Here is a 19,105-nt window from a genome sequence, read left to right as displayed (position 1 = left end):
AAAGATCAGGGAACCATGCTCTCAGTGATCAGGTGGAGACTGTGTGGAGCCTGGTGATTTAAGAGCATTAAATATAAACATGTTGAAGAAGAAAACCTACCACTTTCCCCCAAATGAACTGCCCATCAACGTAAACAGAACGTTCACTCTGCTCCCTAACCAATGTCACCTTAGTAAAGTAAAAGGAGGGGAGGGAGCAGGGAAAGGGAATACCCCGGACTCTTACCCAGGCCCTGATTCTGCTGCTCCCACTCCAGGGCATCTGGCACCTGGTAGGTGACTCCCTCCAGAAGGTCCCTGCTTTCCTGCTCTAAGTCAGGCTCCTGGGAGGTGACGCCAGGGAGAGTGAACCCACGCAGCTCAGTGTCACCACCCAAGCTCTCATCCAGGGAGTCTGCATCTTTATCCTCTTCATCTTCCTCCTCGTCTTCCTCTTCTTCATCCTCCTCCTCCTCATCCTCTTCATCCTCATCTTCTTCTCCCTCTGGACAAAGAGAAATTAATGACAAAGTGACTGCGAATGAATCTTTTCAATGACCCAAACGCTACAAAATAAGCCTGCTTGGCCTGTGAACACAAACCGTATAGCCAAGCTGAGCAATGTGAGTTTTGTGGAATTTTGTGCCCATCATTTTTTAAAATTGTTTTATTGAATTTATTAGGGTAACATTTTTACTAACACTATATAGGTTTCAAGCACATAATTCTATAATGCATTATCTGTATATTGTACTGTGTGTTCACCACCCCAAAGTCAAGTCTCCTTCCATCACCATTTATCCCCCCTTTACTCTCTTTTACACCCCCTACCCCTCTTCCCCTCTGGTAATCACCATACTGTTGTCTGTGTTTATGATATTTTGTGTGTTTTTGGTTTAATCTCTTCATTTTCACTCAGCCCCCCAACTCACCTCCTCTCTGGCAACTGTCCATCTGTTCTCTGTATCTATGAGTCTCTTTCTATTTTTTTCGTTAGTATATTTTGTTTATTAGATTCCACATATAAGTGAAATCATATGGTATTTGTCTTTCTCTGACTGGTTTATTTCACTTCGCATAATACTCTCCAGATCCATCCATGCTGTTGCAAAAGGTAAGATTTCCCTTTTCTTTACAACTGAGTGGTACGCCATTGTATAAAAGTACCACAGCTTTCCTATCCACTTATCTACTGATGTGTGCCCGTCATTCACCTACATTTTAAACTTCTTAAATCACAGTTTTGTCAGATAATTATTATGCATCATGTTTATTTGTCATCAAAGTTCAGGTAACATGAACTTTTATTAGTTATATTTATATTTACTAGGGTAGGAAACAACCTCTTCCTGTTTTCTGGAGGTCATTAAAGATTTATCCTTCGGAAAGCACACTAAAATGCTAACAGAATTTAAAAGGAGCGTCCCAATTCCTTTATATCTGATAACTAGAGGCCCGATGCACAAAATTTGTGCAAGGAGCTTGGCCCTCGCAGCTGCGGTGGCTGCCTTGGCCCTCACAGCCCCAGCTTCCTCCAGAAGATCGTCTGGCTGTCCGGTCTAATTAGCATATTATGCTTTTATTATTATAGATACTAAACAAGAGAATTCATTATTTTGGCACAATTGTCTTTTCATTCTCCTCTGCATCAGTGAGCAGAACTCATAATCATATTAAGTGAGAGGTACCTACATCCACTCCTGAAACTGTTCTCTTTACAGAGGAGTGACCCTTGAAATGGAAACAATTACCTCAACGTTCCAGTCCAACCCAGAAGGAATTGGGAGATGGGATATTGATTAAGGACACTCAGAAGCAACATGGTTGAAAATCATTTTCACTACTATCATCACAAGAGTTACAGTCACGTTTGTCATTTTCAGTGCTTCAAATGGGGTAGGTTTAGGGGACAGAAGATCTCCATTTCATTTTGTTTCACCAACTTTAATGTTCTAGGAATACTGTGGGCCCCACGCTCACCGTGGATGGACCCCTGGAGCCACCGAGGAATGCCAAGACTCTCTGCTGCTTCCAGGCAGTTTTCCCCACATAGATCCCTTCTTATCCATCATTTACAGGGTTTGGTTTGGTTTGGGTTGGGTTTTTTACTTTTAAAAAACTTTGCATCTAATATTTTTCGTTCCTATCCTATAACCGCTCTCTCTCTGATGCCTTACCCCTCAGGACATTCCTCCAGCAGCTATCTCCTCTCTCTCCTGCACCATCAGTCTCCCTCCCGCACTTCAACCAGATGTTCCCCATCAACCTACAAGCAAATTCTAACAGATCCTATCTTAAGCACCTACCCTTGACCTGGTATCTCCCTCCCATGGCCCCCCCAGTGTCCCTCTCCTTTTCAAATTTCTTGTAACAGTTATAGAGAAAACAGGGCTGCCACTGTTTCAAAAATTCAACACATATTTGTCAAGCACCTAGTTCCAGGCACTAGGCATACAGCAAGAATGTCTCTGCCTTCGTGGAGCCGATCTGCCGCCCGAAGGGACATACCGCAAACAGACAGATAGAGGACATAAATTACACCCCGACTGAAACTGGCAGAAAGATAGAAAAGGCCAGGTGCTCTAGTTTTGATGGGAGATCGGGGAAAGCTTTTCTGATAAGGGAAAGTCTAAACAGAAATCATACCAAAATAATGAATTCTCTTGTTTAATTTAGGTCAATTTAGGAAGCGCATCCCCAGCCACAGGAAGCAGAGGGAACAGCAAGGGCAAAAGTCTTGAGGCAGATGTGTGCTTGTATCCAGAGAATGGCTAAGACTGGGCTGGGGTGGGGGGCGGGGAGGGACAGAGAGAATCTAGGAAATGAGGCGGGCGGGGGAGGCAGGGGCCAGGTCTGACATGTGTTTATAATGAATGACTCTGGCTGCAGAGTGGAGAACAGGCTATGTCAGAGCAAGAGACAAAGCAGGAAACCCATTAGGAGGCTATTCCAAAACCTGGGGGTAGAGGATGGTGCTCTGGACAAGGGTGTAGTCCTGGATGTGGGGAGAGGTGGTCTGATCTGGGATGTAATTTGAAGGTAGAGCCCTGCTGATGATGACAATGTGGAATGTGGCAGGAAGATCCCACTTTACCAAAAATAGGGACTAAAAGATAAAGAGCAAAATCAAGAATTTTATTTGAGCCCAGCCAGTGTGGCTCAGTGGTTAAGCATTGACCAATGTACCAGGAGGTCGCGGTTCCATTGCCAGTTTGATTCCCAGTCAGGGCATCAGTTGTAGGCTTGGCATGGGTATGAGATGTGCAGGAGGCAGCTGATTCTTTCTCATCATTGATGTTTCTATCTCTCTCTCCCTCCCCCTTCCTCTCTGGAATCAATAAAAACATAGTTTTTTTTAAAAGAATTTTATTTGAGACAGTGATGGCTATGCCTACGACCTCCAAGTGGAAGTATTGGAAGCCCAGGAAAGATCAAAGCTAGAGATAAAAATCTAGGAGTCATCTATTAATAAATAATATTTAAAGCCTTAAGACTGGCTGAGATCACCAAGAGAATGAGTGTTGGGAGGCAGGGAAGTTGATAGAGAAAAATGGGGTCATTGGATTATCGAACATTTAGGACTTGGCCAGCAGAGGGCGGTCCAGCAAAGGAGACAGAGAAGTGACTGCTGTGCGGGAGGAAAACCAAGAGAGAGGGGTGTCAGGGAAGCCAAATGAATAAAACAGCTGAGAGGCCGAGGAAGACACTGAGAATGTCCATCTGGCTTTGACAGTACCTCTGCCTTTGACCTTGTGGAGGTCATTCGTGACCTTGACAAAAGTTGTTTCCGTGCAATCGTAGGGACAAAAGGAGGACTGGATTTGAAAAGGATATTAGAAAAAAGTTAGTAGATACAGCAAATATAACTCTTACAAGAAATTTGAAAAGGAGAGGGATACGAAGGGGCCGCTGAAGAGATATACGAGGTCAAGGGTCGGTGCTTAAGATAAGAGCTCTTAGAATGTGCATGTAAGCTGATGGGAAGATCTGGTAGAGAGGGGCTGAGGGTGCAGGGGACAGAAGAGACAGGAATGTCCTGAGGGGTGAGGCATCAGAGAGAGGGCGGTCACACACGTGAACTCGGCGCCACGCACACTTCCTGTGTCATTCTGAAAGGTGACTGAATGTTGGTGCCTCAGCTGCCTCGCTGTAAAACAGATTCCAACCCCACAGGGCTGCTGTAAGGATGGCGATAGTTGATATACAAGTATTTACAACTAAGCCCGGCACACAGTGGCCCGTCCATAAGGCTGGCGGCCGCTTTGCTGTTACTGCGAGGGGATGCGGGCCAGGGCACAGCTGCTCCAGGTGCCTCCTCCACCGCAGCGGCACAGCGGGCGGCTGGGCAGGTCTGATGAGGGGAGTGTGTGAAAGTGACCCTCATATTGCTTGTATTTTTCTCAGTCAAATAAAAGAGCTGGAAAGGGAAAGAGAAATGTTGGTGATTTGAGGCGAGAGGAGAAAAGTGTGAAATAGTCATCTTGAAAAATGCGTGAGTAGATTCTCTAGGAATATGTGGTCGGACTACTAGGCAGCCCTCAGGGCCCCCCTAAGAGATGACAGCATAAATGTAAAGTGAGGCAGTGAAGATGGTTGTGTGGTTTTCTGCAGCCACATTCAGCTGCCTGGGTGCAGACATGGGTGGAGGGGTGGAGTCGGCAGAGAGATTTAACCAGTGGCAAATTTTGCTAAAAGAGCTCATTTGGGGACAGGTTGGAAACAGAAGTAGCTGATTGAGTGTGAGGCCAGTGATTGTAAAGAAGGACCAGGCAAAGGCACAAACTCTCAGCAATAAGATGAATAAGAACTGGGGTCTAACTTAACATGGTGTTATAATTATCAGTACTGTATTATATACTTGAAAGGTATGAAGAGAGTGGATCTTAAATGTTATCGGTATCCAAAAAAAAAGGTAATTACGGGAAAAGATGGACGTTAACTAACCTTATTGTGCTAGTCATTGTACAGTACATACATGTATCGAATCACACTGTACACTGTACACCATAAACTTACCTATGTTACATGTAAATATGTCAATAGAGCGGGAGGGGAAGACTGACAGGCCAGGGACTCTTGTTAAAGAGAAGCTGAGGAGGAGGTTTGATAGACAAAAAGCAATGGGGTCACTGGCTTGTGGAGAAAACTACCACCAAGACCACTTGACGGCTTTGCTGGCCTTCCTCCTGCAGACAGAAATTGATCATGAGCTAAAATATATTTATTTTTAAAGCATCATAAAATCGTTTTTAGTTACCTTTCCTCTCCACAAACCGAAGGGGGTTGTACCTGACCGAGCACTTGTGACAGTATGATACCGGGAACGCCAAGGCAAAGCCAGAGCTCGGAGCCCTGAGCTGCAGCTCTCCTCACTGAACCACTGTCCTCTGACCACTGCCGCCCCACGGACAACTTCCCCTTCGTCCTCAGTGTGTTAGGTTAACTCCTTCTCTTTAAAGTATAGAGCTATCCGAGCTGGCAATCTCACTTCTGGGTGCATATCCAAAGGAAATAAATCATTATTCCAAAGAGATAAAATGAACTCCCATGTTCATAGCAGCACTATTCACAATAGCCAAGATATGGAAAAAATCTAAGTGTCCATCAATGGATGAATATATAGACTACATCTTTATATGTATACTAGAGGCCCAATGCACGAAATTCGTGCAAGGGGCTCAGCCCTTGCAGCTGCAGTGGCTTGCCTCAGCCTGAGGCAACTATAGTGGCTGCCTTGGCCCTCGCAGCCCCAGCTTCATCCGGAAGGTTGTCCAGAAGGACGTCTGGTCTAATTAGCATATTATGATTTTATTATTATAGATAGAGATTTTTATATATAAATATACCACATCTTTTATATATATACTTATATACATAAATATACCACATCTTTATCTATTCATATCTATATACCATATATATGTATATAATGTACCTATATGTATATTAATGTATATAATGGATCTTCACTCTTTAAAAAGAAGAAAATCTTTTAATTTGCAACATGAATGGCATTATGGTAGTAAGTAAAGTCAGTCAGAGAGGGGAAAAAAAAATACTGCATATTATCACTTATATATGGAATGAAAAAAAAAAAGTCTAACTCATAGAAACAGAGAGTAGAAAGTGATTGCCAGGGACTGGGAGGTGGGAAAATAGGGAGAGGTTGGTAAAAGGTACAAACTTTCAGCTATAAGATAAATAAGGTCTGAGCATCTAATGTAAAACGTGGTGACTACCATTGATAACACTATATTGTATAATTAAAATGTGCTGAGAGCAGAACTTCATGTTCTCACAAAATAAAAGGTAAATATGTGAGGCAATGAGTGTGTTAATGCAATGGTGGAAATCCTTTCACAATGTACGCATATATCAAACCTCCACAATGTACACGTTAAGTATCTTACACATTTATTGTCAAGCACAGCTCAATAAAGATGGGAACATATCAAGTTCAGAGCTAATAGAAGCAATGCAAAAGTCATCTCACTCCATCCTTTTGCATCCTGAAGAGAGGGCAGCACCTGAGCAAGCCTAGGCCAACAAACGATGATGTGATTTGGAGGCCACTGCTTAAGTCAACCTGTGTCATGTGTCGTAATCTCCCCCACACTCACCCACCACGGGAGAGCCTTCCTTCTCCTCCTCCCTGCCCTGAAAGGCCTGACAGGAGACTCGAACTCCAAGTCAGACAATAAACCCGGGGAGGACTCTCTCCAGAAACACCCTATCAGAAGGCCCCTGACTGACAGCCGTTTCCTCGCCCATAACAATACTTTGTCCGTCCATGGGGCTGTTCTTCTAAGGAACTCAGGTAGATTGTAGGCATCATCTGCCAAGCTTGCACTGTTGGCTCAACAGAGAGCAAGTGTTATGAGCTCTGTTCTACTTACAGCCTACTTCGCTGCTGATATAACTAATTGTCTTGGGTGCTCAAGCATCATAGCGGAGCCTCCAACAGGTTTGTTAAACCTGGAATTTTTGACTCTAGGTCAGGCCTTTTTTCTTTATTTATTGCAACCATTTCTGCCTGAGGTGCCAACACCAAGAATTTTAATTTTGTTCAGGCACAGGGCCATGGGTTAACTCCCAACAAAATCAGTGGAAGATATGGGAGGAAATTTGCCTTCTGATCCCAGCCTGAGTGATCTCACCAAGTCTGGTTGCCATTTAAATGGCAGTTCCCACCGAAGGTGTTCCGGTTTTCTCATTCCACTTTCTAAATCTGATTTAGATATTTGCAGATTCCCAGAAGGGACAGAAATAGTGGCTAGCATTCCCACGGTATTACTAACGGGTCAAAGGGGAACCCTTGGTGGAGACCATGTCATCTCCACAATGGGAGCTGGAGGAACCCCAGGAGCAATACTTGCTCCCCAACATAACCGGACCGACAAGAAGACTAGGATCCCTCCTGTACTTTCCGCCTCTTTGGAACTGCAAGGACTCCTCTGAGCCCTTGTCTTTTGCCTGCTCATTCACTAGTTTTAAGCACCAACCTCTCTCCTTGAGGGGCCCTTTTCTTTCCTTCACAAAATCTCAAATTCGTTCTAAGGAAAATAAATTAGAGCACAGGAAGAGGAAGGATGGCATGAAAAGAGAAAAGAGGCGGGGTGGCCCCGCTGGGTGGAGGCTGAGCATGCATTAGCCTCCCTCCCACTATCCCTCGAAAGGGAATGGCTGTGACATTTCTAAAAGAAGAAGTTGCAATGTGTTTTCCTGGGAACCCTTACACCCGTATAACCAAAAGCCACTGTAGCAAGGTTTCCACACATAAATAGTGACTAAAGCACTAGAAATAGCTTTTATTCTCCAGGTTTGTTTTTTTGTTGTTGTTTTTTTTAACTTGGGCATCAAATTGGGCACAAAGCTTAAAAGCCAGAAAAGAAAAAAATTAAAGTGACTCTCCAGCAGATGGCGCTCTGGGATCACAAGCGGTTGAGGAACCCTGGAAGTTTCTGAATAAGGACAAAGTTCAGCAGCCCACAAAGTTAAGCTGACTTAGGATTTATAGGCTTATATTATGTTTCCAACATCTTAAATATTCCTGCCAGCTAAGTGTTTTTCCATTTTTACCATGTAATATTAGATATATACAAAAGGAAAGATATACAACATGCATGTGATTAAACTTAATACTGAAATAAACCCCAGAGAACTCACCATTTAACTTCAGAACTGGAATATTACTAATGCTGTTGCCTGTCTTTGCATATTGTCCCATCATCTTAACCAACTTCTGCCCCTTAATGCCTTAAAAATATTACTGGATGTTCTTTTCTGGGACTTTTTTCCACTTGGATTTGTGGTTTTAAGTTTCACACATCTTGTACAAAACACTGGTTGTTTATTGCACACTAATGTATGGTATTCCGTTAGGCACATTTGTCACTATTTATTTCTTTATCCTCAGGCCAGTAAACATTTGGGCTATTTAGTTGTTGCCAATCTTTTCGTGTTATGTATAGTGCTGCTCTGAACTCTTGCAGACGATCTCCAGGGTATCTATCGAGAGCTTCTCCAGAGTGTATTCCTAAAAGTGTGACTGCTGGGGCAAGTGTTCAATGCTCTAAATAATGTCTAGATAAATTTCCGTAGCTCCACATCCTCGCCAACCTTTGGTCTTGTCAAACGTTAATTTTTTTAATGCAGTGTGTATAAAATATGTCGCTGTAGGTGTAATTTGCATTTCTCTAATACTTCTGAAGTCAAGTATCTTTTAATCATATGTTTGTGTCACTCAGTAATATGCCTAGTCATATGTTTGCTCCTTTTTCTTTTGGGTTGAATGTCATCTCCTATTGATTTTTTAAAATATTTTTATTGATTTAAAGAGGAAGGGAGAAGGAGGGAGGGATAGAAACATCCATGATGAGAGTCATTGATCAACTGCCTCCTGCACACCCCCTACTGGAGATCCAGCCCGCAACCCAGGCATGACCGGGAATCTAACCATGACCTCCTGGTTCATAGATCGATGCTCAACTACTGAGCCATACCTACCTGGCTGATTTTTTTTTTTTTGATTTTTTTTTTTTAGTTCTTTCTATTCTAGACACAGATCCTTTATTAGTTATATGTATTACAAGTATCTTCTCTAGTTTTAGAAGTTGTACTTCACTACCTTTCTCGTATCTTTTTAGTTCTAATAGAGCTGAATTTGTCAATATTTCCTTTTATGGTTAGCAATTTTTGTATCAGAAATTTTGAAAATTCTTCTGTATTATTAGTTCAGAAATATATGTTATAATTTTCTCCAATTTCTAAGTTTTGTCTTTCACATCTGTTTTTAAACCATATGGAACTGATTTTCGTGTATCGTGTTACATTCGATCTGATTTATTTTCCATATGGACAACCAACTGTCCCAGACAATTGTGAAAAAAAAGGGGGGCTTGCCCCTCAGCTCTGCAGGGCCATCCCTACCATACGTCAAGGACACCTACAGGAGTGTCTGTTTCAATGCTTTTTATTCTGTTCCACTAATCATTTTCATTATCCCTGTCCATGACCACATAGTCTGAATATATACACAAATAGTGAGAGTTTTCTAAGTCTACTGTCTTAGTAGTGCACTGGCTATTTGGGGGGCTTTTGCTCTTCCATACACATTTTACAAAAGGTTAGCCAACCTGCTATGAAATAATGAAATGGAAAAATAAAATCTTATTTTTATTATGTCAGTCCTTCTATTTTCTTTGGGGATCTTTTGCTTTTACAGCTTAAGGTGGAGGCTGTTTAGCTCATTAATTTCCAGGCTTTACTCTTTTCTAATAAAAACTTTGAATATCTAAACATCTCCCTTTAAACATCCCTTTACCTTCTTCTTACAACTTTTGATATAATAGTTCGCTATGATTCAGTTCTAATTATTTTTATTTTCTACTATGATTTTTGTTTTGATCCATAACTTTTTTTAAAAAGGTATGGAACAATTTATCTTTTTTTTTTTCTAACTGAATTGAACAGCCATCAGGGAATGTGGCCGGCATGTATCAATTCTGTGAAATTTATTGCTTTATGGACAAGTACATAATAGTTTTTGCAAGTATTTAATGTGTGCCTGAAGATAATGTGTGTTCTGTAATGGTTGGATACAGTATTTTATATATGTCCATTAATGCATTTTGTCTCAAATTTTATGTTTGAAAATTTTAGCAAATTAAATTCAATACATAAAAAGGACTATGCATTAAGACCAATTGGGTTTATCCCAGAAACACAAAGCTGCTTTAGCATTTGAAAATCAAACTTTGTAATGCACCATATTCACAGAAAAAACCATATCATCATCTCAAAAGGTGCAGAAAAAGAGATGCAATAAAAGCATTTGGAAAAAAAAAAAAAAAGCATTTGAAAAAATCCAGTATCAACGTAGGACCAAAAAGCAACTTTTAAAAGAAGTTCTAGCAAACTAGAAAAAGGAGGAAACTCCCTCAAGCAGACAAAGACATCTACAAAAAAACCCACAGCCAGCATCAGATTTAGTCCCCTTGTATTTACTGTCACTATTGATATATGAATTTGTTCTTTTATTTGTCCTGCCTTTTCTGTGCTTTTCTTTCATGTCGTCCCACTTGTTTCTTTGGCTGTACTCTTTATGATGTCTTCAAATTTATCTTCCAGGTCACCAACTTCTTATTACATACTTAACCATTTAATCACTGAGAGTTTCCACATACACCCCCGCCCCAACGATTATTTTTTTATGTTTTGTTTTGTTCATTTTAAAAATCTACTGGATCATTTTTGTTAGACTCTTATGACTTGCTCATTTTTGTGATTTCATCTTGTATTTCTTTAAACCTTTTATACATGATTATTTTATACTAGAGGCCCGGTGCACAAAACTTTGGGCACTCGGGGAGGTCCCTCAGCCCAGCCTATGTCCTCTTGCAGTGTGGGACACCTCGGAGGATGTCCACCCCAGTGGGGACCCTCACCTCATGGAGGTTTGGCCAGCCTGGTTGAGGGGCTGATGGCTGTTTTCAGGCTGGCCACACCCCCTTTAGGGTGGGGGGTCCCCACTGGGGTGCCTGGCCAGTCTGGGTGAGGGGCTGAGGGCCGTTTTCAGGCTGGCCAAGCACCCTGGCAACATAAGCTCCCAGCCTCTCTTTTTTTTTCTTTTTTTTTTCTTTCTGGGATTTATTTACCTTCTATAATTGAAACTTTGTTGCCTTTACCGGAGGCCTGCGGAAAGCTTGGCTTCTTCCATCGCCAGGGGCAACCCACTCCTGCTCGCTCCAGCTCTGTGGCCACAGCTGGCTGAAAGCAGGTATCTGGGGTTTATTTACCTTCTATAATTGAAACTTTGTTGCTTTCAGTGGAGCTCAGAGCCGAGCCGTGGCAGGTGGGGAAACTTGGTTTCCTCCATCACTGGAGCAAACAAGCCTCCTGCTCACTCTAGCTCTGTGGCTGCCGGCCGCCATCTTGATTGGGTTAATTTGCATATAGTCGCTCTGATTGGCTGGTGGGCATGGCTTAAGGCGTAGCAAAAGTACAGTCAATTTGCATGTTTGTCTTTTATTAGTATAGGATTCTATTCTAATAGCATTAGTATCTAAGGTCTTAGGTAGGGAGTAAGCCAATCAATTGTTTGCTTTTTTTGCTGACTCTCAGTCGTGGCTGTTTGTTCCTTGTTTGCTGATATTTTATTACAAGCTTATATTTGCTTGGTCTTTATCTGTGGAAAACCGATGGATCTCAATTGGGAATGATTTTTTTCCAAAGAGGATTTAATTTACTTCTGTAGGAAGTCAAGTTGTGATACAAGCTTGGAATTACTTTATTCCTCTTTAAAAGACACAGGCTTAATGTGGGAATTTCAATCCAGGTCCCTCTTTTTGCTACTCACCCAAGGGAAGATTCCTGATATTACCGTTTCTCCTCGAGCCCTTTACATTTCCAGTTTGCTTACACCTTATAGTTCATTAGAGGCCTGGTGCAAGACATTCGTGCATGGGGGTGGGGGGTACCTCAGCCTGGCTTGTGCCCTGTCACAACCCAGGACCCCTCAGGGGATGTCCTTGGTGCTGCCTCGGAGGCAGGAGAGGCTCCTGCCACCACCGCTGCGCTCGCCAGCTGTGAGGAGCCCAGCTTCTGGCTGAGCGATGCTCCCCCGTGGGAGCACACTGACCACCAGGGGGCAGCTCCTGCATTGAGCGTCTGCCCCCTGGTGGTCAGACCGATCATTCTGCTGTTCAGTGATTTGCATATTAGCCTTTTATTATATAGAATCCCTTGGGTTTCAGCTCACATTTGAGATGGGTCAAGCTAAAAAGTGCAAGCTCATTCATTAAAACATATGTTTTACCCAAGATCTATTCATTTTGCCGTGGTAGGTTCCCTCATGTGCCCAAACTACCGAATCGAACAGTGACCTCCTGGTTTCAACCTTGGAGCTACACCCACTGGGCCAAATAATGTGCTTTCAAAAGCACCCATATCGTCTGCATTTGAAGTGCATCCAACAAGCTGAGTAAGAGCCCTTATTGGCTTTTCAAATTTCACATTCAAATTCTCCAATTTCAAACACTCATAGGAGCATCTGTAATCTGGGGTGCATTTTAAAATTAGATAACATCTCAAGTGCTACTGTTCATTACACATTCTGCTTTAAACATTTCTGTTCATGTATTCAGTTCTCTCTTTTTTAAATGCCTCCTCACCGTGATTTTTTTTAAAAACCTCCTATATTAATACATACAAATTTCATGAAAACTTCTTACTGATATTTAAACTTCCCATGAGCTCTATGATACTATATATAATAACTAGGAACTTCCTCCATTCTAACCTTCACAATATTTAAAAGGTACATGCATGAGAAAAGCTTGAGACAAGATAATCTGTTCACTTCAAACACCAGTTGCAAAATGTTTTAGATTCAACCCACATTTCAGATAGATGTTTAAATCTTTCCTTATTTTTTTAATATTAATTCCTTTAAATTAGAGGAGTCTGCCCTGGATAACATCATCTCCTATATCTGGTTAGTAAGAGAGCAAGAGCAGTGTGCATAACGACCCTCACTGGTCATGACAGAGTCCCTTTTCTGCCTCAGTGCCATATAATTGGTGTTCTCCAATAACTTCTATAAATCCCACCCCAAATCAAACTCAGTTCTTAATGGATTCAGCCCTAGAGCAATAATTGTAAGTTTTAAGGCCTAACTCCTGTTCATTAAACAACTCACTTTGGATTCAGATGACAGCCTTTCATGTATTCCCCTCCAGAAAGTAAGACTACAGCAATACTATTCTATTTCTCAAGGGAGCTATAGAGAGAAACATAAAAGCTATACTAATATTGTATCTGTAAATTCTGAACCTTACAGAGTAAACCTTTCTCTTCAATAATTTAGTAGCCTTAAAGGAATATTTGCTTAAAGCAAACATATACAGAACTTGTATATAACAATCCACATATACTCAAAAGATAAATTACAGGTTAGGTTGACTGCCGATTTTTCAAAACTATATGTGAAAGTAGATTTCCCCTTCAAACTTCAAAACATGACTCAACTAATCCAAAATAAGATTCACATATTAATTTGTGGAAACATGTTTGTTTTATCATACCTCTGTGCATTGAGCTCCTGGAAACCAGAGATCATGTCTTATTCTTTTTGTGCCCCACCTCCCAGGATCAAGCACTATGCCTTGCACAAAACAAGCCCTCAATATAAGCTGATTGAACAGAAATAAAATGAACAGCACTTTAATTATCTTCATCTTCAAAATAGGTAATAATTCCTTTAAGGGCTCCCGATATACTTTGTCATGGATATTCTGTATATGCTTCCAATGAGTAGATATCAACTTTCTAAGGAAAATCCACCTACATGTTTTAGTCACACTAGGGTGGGGGGCTGGCCCCACAGGGAAAAATGACCTTTGTACAGACTAGCTCCAATAATGTTTCCAGAAAAGGGTCTCCCTCCTCTCACCTTTCCTTTCTTTCCCTCTCTTCCACTCTGGCTGCCCAAAGTGGGTTGAAAGAATCACTTAAGTTTATTGACTTACCCTTACCTGCCTGAGTGCAGAGGCTGGTATGGATTCCAACAAGAAAGAAATAAAATAATGTTCAACCCCACCACGGGATGCAAGCAATCTAAGCCAATTCCTATAGTCTTTCTAGCAAAATGTGACTGGGAACCACTGCTTCATTCACATTAAAAGTGCTCAAGTGCAGGCCCTAAGCAAGCACTGGATTTAACATGTAGTAACGACAAACAGGGCAAGTCAAACAGGAAGCACATCGAGTAAACAAAGTAATGCTCCTAGAACCACGTTCCCCATCACTGATCATCATTTACCCAATCAGGTGCCTACAGGCCACTTGGACACAACGAGGCAGAAAGATCTGATTCTGCCCTTACGAAGGTTTTGGAAAATTCAGCTGAGAGCACAAAATGATGGTCAATGGCTGAAGACATCCATTTTGGCTGTGTACATTCATAAAAAGAAATGACAGGCAGACGCTTGATTCATCGCCAACACTTTTTTAAAAAAAATTCAGAATATTTCACATAAAAGTCAGAATTCTCAGCTTATCTTGGAAAAATTCTGAGATCTGGCATCACTGAGCTCACATGCTCCTCCTGGCAACCACGCGGGAGCAGCTGCCTGGATGGGAGGGAGTGTGTGCACCCTATTGCACCACACCCACCTGTCTTAGGTACCTTCCTTTTTGCTCACTTACATTATCTACCTGGCCCCGGGACCCAGGGTTGCAAGGAGAAGGTGTGAATATTTCATTATAACAATTAACCCTGGTGGCCCTCTTTAGGCGCTGCACCCCTGCCTGGATCCGCTGTGAAGGAGAAGAGGCAGAGGCAAAGGAAGGAGGGCAGGAAGGAGGAGGGGGTCGAGGAGCAGCAGCGATTCTCTTACAAACACCTTGAACTTGGAAGATGGGAAGTTCTTAGCCAGGAGGAGTAATTCGCTGCTTAAATACATCACAGAGAAAAATGAAGAGATCGCTCAGTTTAATGTAGAACAAAAAGCAGAGAAGAAAAGAAGTTAGAGGATAAAAAAACTCCAGTGGAGCCAGCAGAGGCTGGAGGCGTGGAAAGCGAGAATTAAACTCTGTCACTGTTTGGAAAAGAGCAAGCCCTCAGCAGACAACTATTATTTTATCCCTTTCTCTCTGGAAAATGAAAAATCCAACCATTTCTTTCCCTTTTGCTTCTGCCCAGAAAGGAAAGGTTGGTAAGTGGTAATTTTTTATAAAAAATTAATACACAGTAGTACATGATTAGTGCCATATATATATATATATATATATATATGATGCAATATTAATTATGTATTTAGTATTTAGTATGTATTTACCCAGGTCATGCATGTACTTACTACATATGCAAGGTTTCACCTTATCCTCACACCAATATCCCTGCTTTACTCACAAGGAAAAACTGAAGTCTAAGGGAAGTACATGAGGGGATCAAGACCGCAGTGCTTATGCACAATGGTGCCAGGACAAGCCCGGTTATGCCCGTTTGAGACCAGCACCAGAGCTAGTGCCACCACACTGCTCATCGCTGCAGGCGGGTCTCAGAGGCTTCATAAAGGAGGAGGAGTTTGAGCTGAACTGTTTGCATTTCCGCTTCCCATCTGTTTAACGTGAACTTCATAGCCGTCTGTTTATGGAGCAGTATAGCTGTGAGTACTATTTGCCATAGACTGTAACAAAAGGACCCTATTAGCATACAGGCGCATCTGTTGTATGGTGGGAACAGTGTGATATTGCCTAGACGTGAATCATGCCTCGCTTTTCACAGAAATGGGATTTCCTCTGGAAGGTGGGATATACGTGGTGTCAATCACGAAGTGGTCTGGCTGTCCACTGCCCAGGGATTGAAGATGTGTCCTTCAAGCAGGGAAGTCGGGACAGACAATATACATAATAATTGATTGCTAGTGTTTAGAATGCTTTCCATATACTTTCCAAATATACGTATATGGGGTGGGGTGGGGGGGGTTCCCTCCTCAGTGATGGACCCTGGACGAAATTTACACCCTGATCTTGGCTCTTCTATGTGGAGGCAGGGATGGGGAGGAGGAAACAACGAGGCACTGAGAAGCCAGAAAGCCCAACAAGGTGCCTGAAAAAGTTGTTCCAGGGCTTTGGGTACAGAACATATAAAACCTTCTCAGACAGAGCTTGGAATGGGGGCATGGAATGAGCCCTGGGAGCTTGTTAACTAAGGTAAGACCAGAGGGGACTGTGTACCTTTTGAGCCTAATTCATTTTATGTTTCTTTTCTTTTTTCTGATTTTATTGCTTTGTGTTCCCTTAGGTTGGAGCCAAATAGTTTTAAAGGTCCTACAAATTTCAGTTGAAAAATGTGAAAGTTTTCATCTGCATGAGAGTTTTAATAGGAAAGGGGGCTCAGAGGGTATGAGCAGCAGAATCTTTGAGAAAATCCAGCGGGAGCAGGGTCAGGCCCTCTGCGTACCTGGAGAACCTCCTTCTCACGCTAGAACCGTGGGAAGTTCTTTGTACTGTTTTTATAAAAGAAATTTACGTAGAACATTTTGTTTGCAGGTATCGAACAATGTAGGATGGAGGTAGAATGGCTGAAGAAGAAATGGCACTGAAGATAAATGCAGACAGAATCAATGTAAATCTTTCAGGACAAATAGAATGTCTCCAAGTGTGAACATGTGAAAATCTCATAAGGCCATTGAAATTGATGCATTGTATTTTTCTTCCAGTCTTTTCCTTTGGGGATATGTATGCCTGTCCATGGTAAGGTGTCATCTAATGCCAAAACAACGTCATGTTATGAATACAGCCCGGGAAAGTGCAGTTGATGATATCCTACATTATTTCATACATGGTTAAGATTTCTAATTGTTTATACTCCAAGGCAATACAATTCTCATGTTTACACTAGTAAAAGGAGAGTTATGTCTATCATTAGATTGAAACAAATCATGTATTTTTTTTAAAAAAAAGCCTTAATTTTCTGCAAATATCTAAAATGTCTTTGAAATCTCCATAGCCCAGGATGTAAGCTACATGTTTGCTTCACCAGCTGCAGAAAATCCCCCACACTAACCAATCCTTTTGCCTGGGATTCTGAACATCCCCCTCAAGACAGACATAGTGGTTTCCTATAAATGAAGTATTTGTTAATCCAAGGCTAGGTACCTGGTTGGCTCTGCTACATTGAAAAACAGCCACTTCTGTTACTAAAAACTATTCTTAAGAAGTAATTTATCTACCCAACAAGCTAACCTGAAAAACCTACCTGGTTACATGTATAAAATAATCGATTGCTAGTGTTTAGAATGCTTTCCATAGTGTTGGATTCATCACCATTTATTTTCTATTATTATCAATAGAACTATGAATATACATATATATACACAAGTCTATGCACATAAACACAACACAAACACACAAAAGACTCACAAGCATAAATATCAATTCCTTATTTCTCTAAGCAGGGGCTAAACTCTCTTTTATAATCCCTAAGTCAGTGGTTCTCAACCTTCCTAATGCCGCGACCCTTTAATACAGTTCCTCATGTTGTGGTGACCCCCGACCATAAAATTATTTCCGTTGCTACTTCATAACTGTAATTTTGCTACTGTTATGAATCGCAATGTAAATACCTGATATGCAGGATGTATTTTCATTGTTACAAATTGAACATAATTAAAGCATAGTGATGAATCACAAGGACAATATGTAATTATATATGTGTTTTCCGATGGTCTTAGGCAACCCCTGTGAAAGGGTCATTCGACCCCCAAAGGGGTCGCGACCCACAGGTTGAGAACCACTGCCCTAAGTCCTTTTTCTGTATTTTTTTCTGTTATATTTTTCTACTTTCTACCTTGCATTTCTGTTGTTTATGTATCTGTCTTACTTCTACTAAAGCTTATGCTCCCTAAAAAGCAAGATCTACCCCCATTTCTTCTTTATGTTATCTAAATCACCAAATAATTATAAAATGCACACATAGCCCTAACTGGTTTGGCTCAGTGGATAGAGCATCGGCCTGCGGACTGAAAGGTCCCAGGTTCGATTCCAGTCAAGGGCATGTACCTTGACTGCAGGCACATCCCAGTAGGAGGTGTGCAGGAGGCAGCTGATGGATGTTTCTCTCATCGATGTTTCTAACTCTCTATCCCTCTCCCTTCCTCTCTGTAAAATCAATTTTTTAAAAAATGCACACATAAATAAATGAATAAATAAAACTGTTGAACATATACAAAGTTAAATTTTTTTGTCATCATTATGTAAAATTTCACGAGTGTCTATGGGCAAGCTTACCAAGCAGTGCTAACTTTTTGGTTTTGGACAACAAAGGTGCAAAAAAATGATGAGAAGAATCAACTCTAGAACAATGTTTACTTGTGGTGATTATACCAATAAAATTAATTCCTTGTAATAAAGAAACTTAGAATGATTTCTGGTATCTTTCTTCAACAGAAAATTGTATAAGCAAAGCTTTAGGGTAGTATATCACAGTATGGACTTTAAGTATTTTTACAATACCACTGGCTATGTAAGCAAACATGTGATGACCATGCTGAGTGCTATGAAATTTATTGCACATCCTTACAAAGCACGTGGGTAGTTAAGAACAGATATCTATCATAAATGCCAGAGAAAGTATGATGATTTCAGGACAAGACGATGAAGTGTCTTACCATAGAAGGCAATCAATAACTGAAATCACCAGCAATTCTGGGTTTTATAGTCTGTCACATAATATACTCGAAAATAAGGCAAAGATTGAATTGAGTACTCTTTTCCACATCTTCCCCACTTGTATATCATTTTAGTGCCTCTGCTATTGAGACAAAATTTAATCCAAAGCATTTCTAAGAGCAGAGGCCAAACTTTTGCCCATTCTTAACATGATTAGAGTGAACATCCTTAACTTCATACTAGTAGTAGTGATAGTTCAAACTCACCACACTCTGCTTGATCTTTAATATCATATTCTACATAGCAGCACCCAGAGGTAAATCACATAAACTTGGCCTCAAGATGAGATTTTGAATGCTCCTTTTCATTCTTCCATTCTAGCTGCCTTCTGAATTGAGAAGTTACATGAGAATTGAGAAAATACTTTTATAAATGCTCTCTGAAAATGAAT

At 41.2% G+C, this 19,105-nt stretch overlaps 1 protein-coding gene across 2 annotated transcripts in view; it reads right to left on the bottom strand.

Moving 5' to 3' along the window:
* Nucleotides 1–19,105, bottom strand: part of ARMH4 (armadillo like helical domain containing 4) — a gene marked incomplete at its 5' end in the record, with an annotated part of 106,707 nt that overhangs the window by 64,625 nt on the left and 22,977 nt on the right. For both annotated transcript variants that reach the window (XM_081103483.1, XM_081103484.1), the window contains one exon: nucleotides 227–484. In XM_081103483.1, the coding sequence (XP_080959609.1) occupies nucleotides 227–484 (258 nt within the window). The remainder of the gene's footprint in view (nucleotides 1–226; nucleotides 485–19,105) is intronic.

The sequence above is a fragment of the Myotis nattereri genome (genome assembly GCF_964212035.1).
Source record: "Myotis nattereri genome assembly, chromosome: 1".
Taxonomy (NCBI): Eukaryota; Metazoa; Chordata; class Mammalia; order Chiroptera; family Vespertilionidae; genus Myotis; species Myotis nattereri.
Note: the sequence above shows the minus strand (reverse complement) of the source record. Positions and strands in the feature narration are given on the sequence as shown.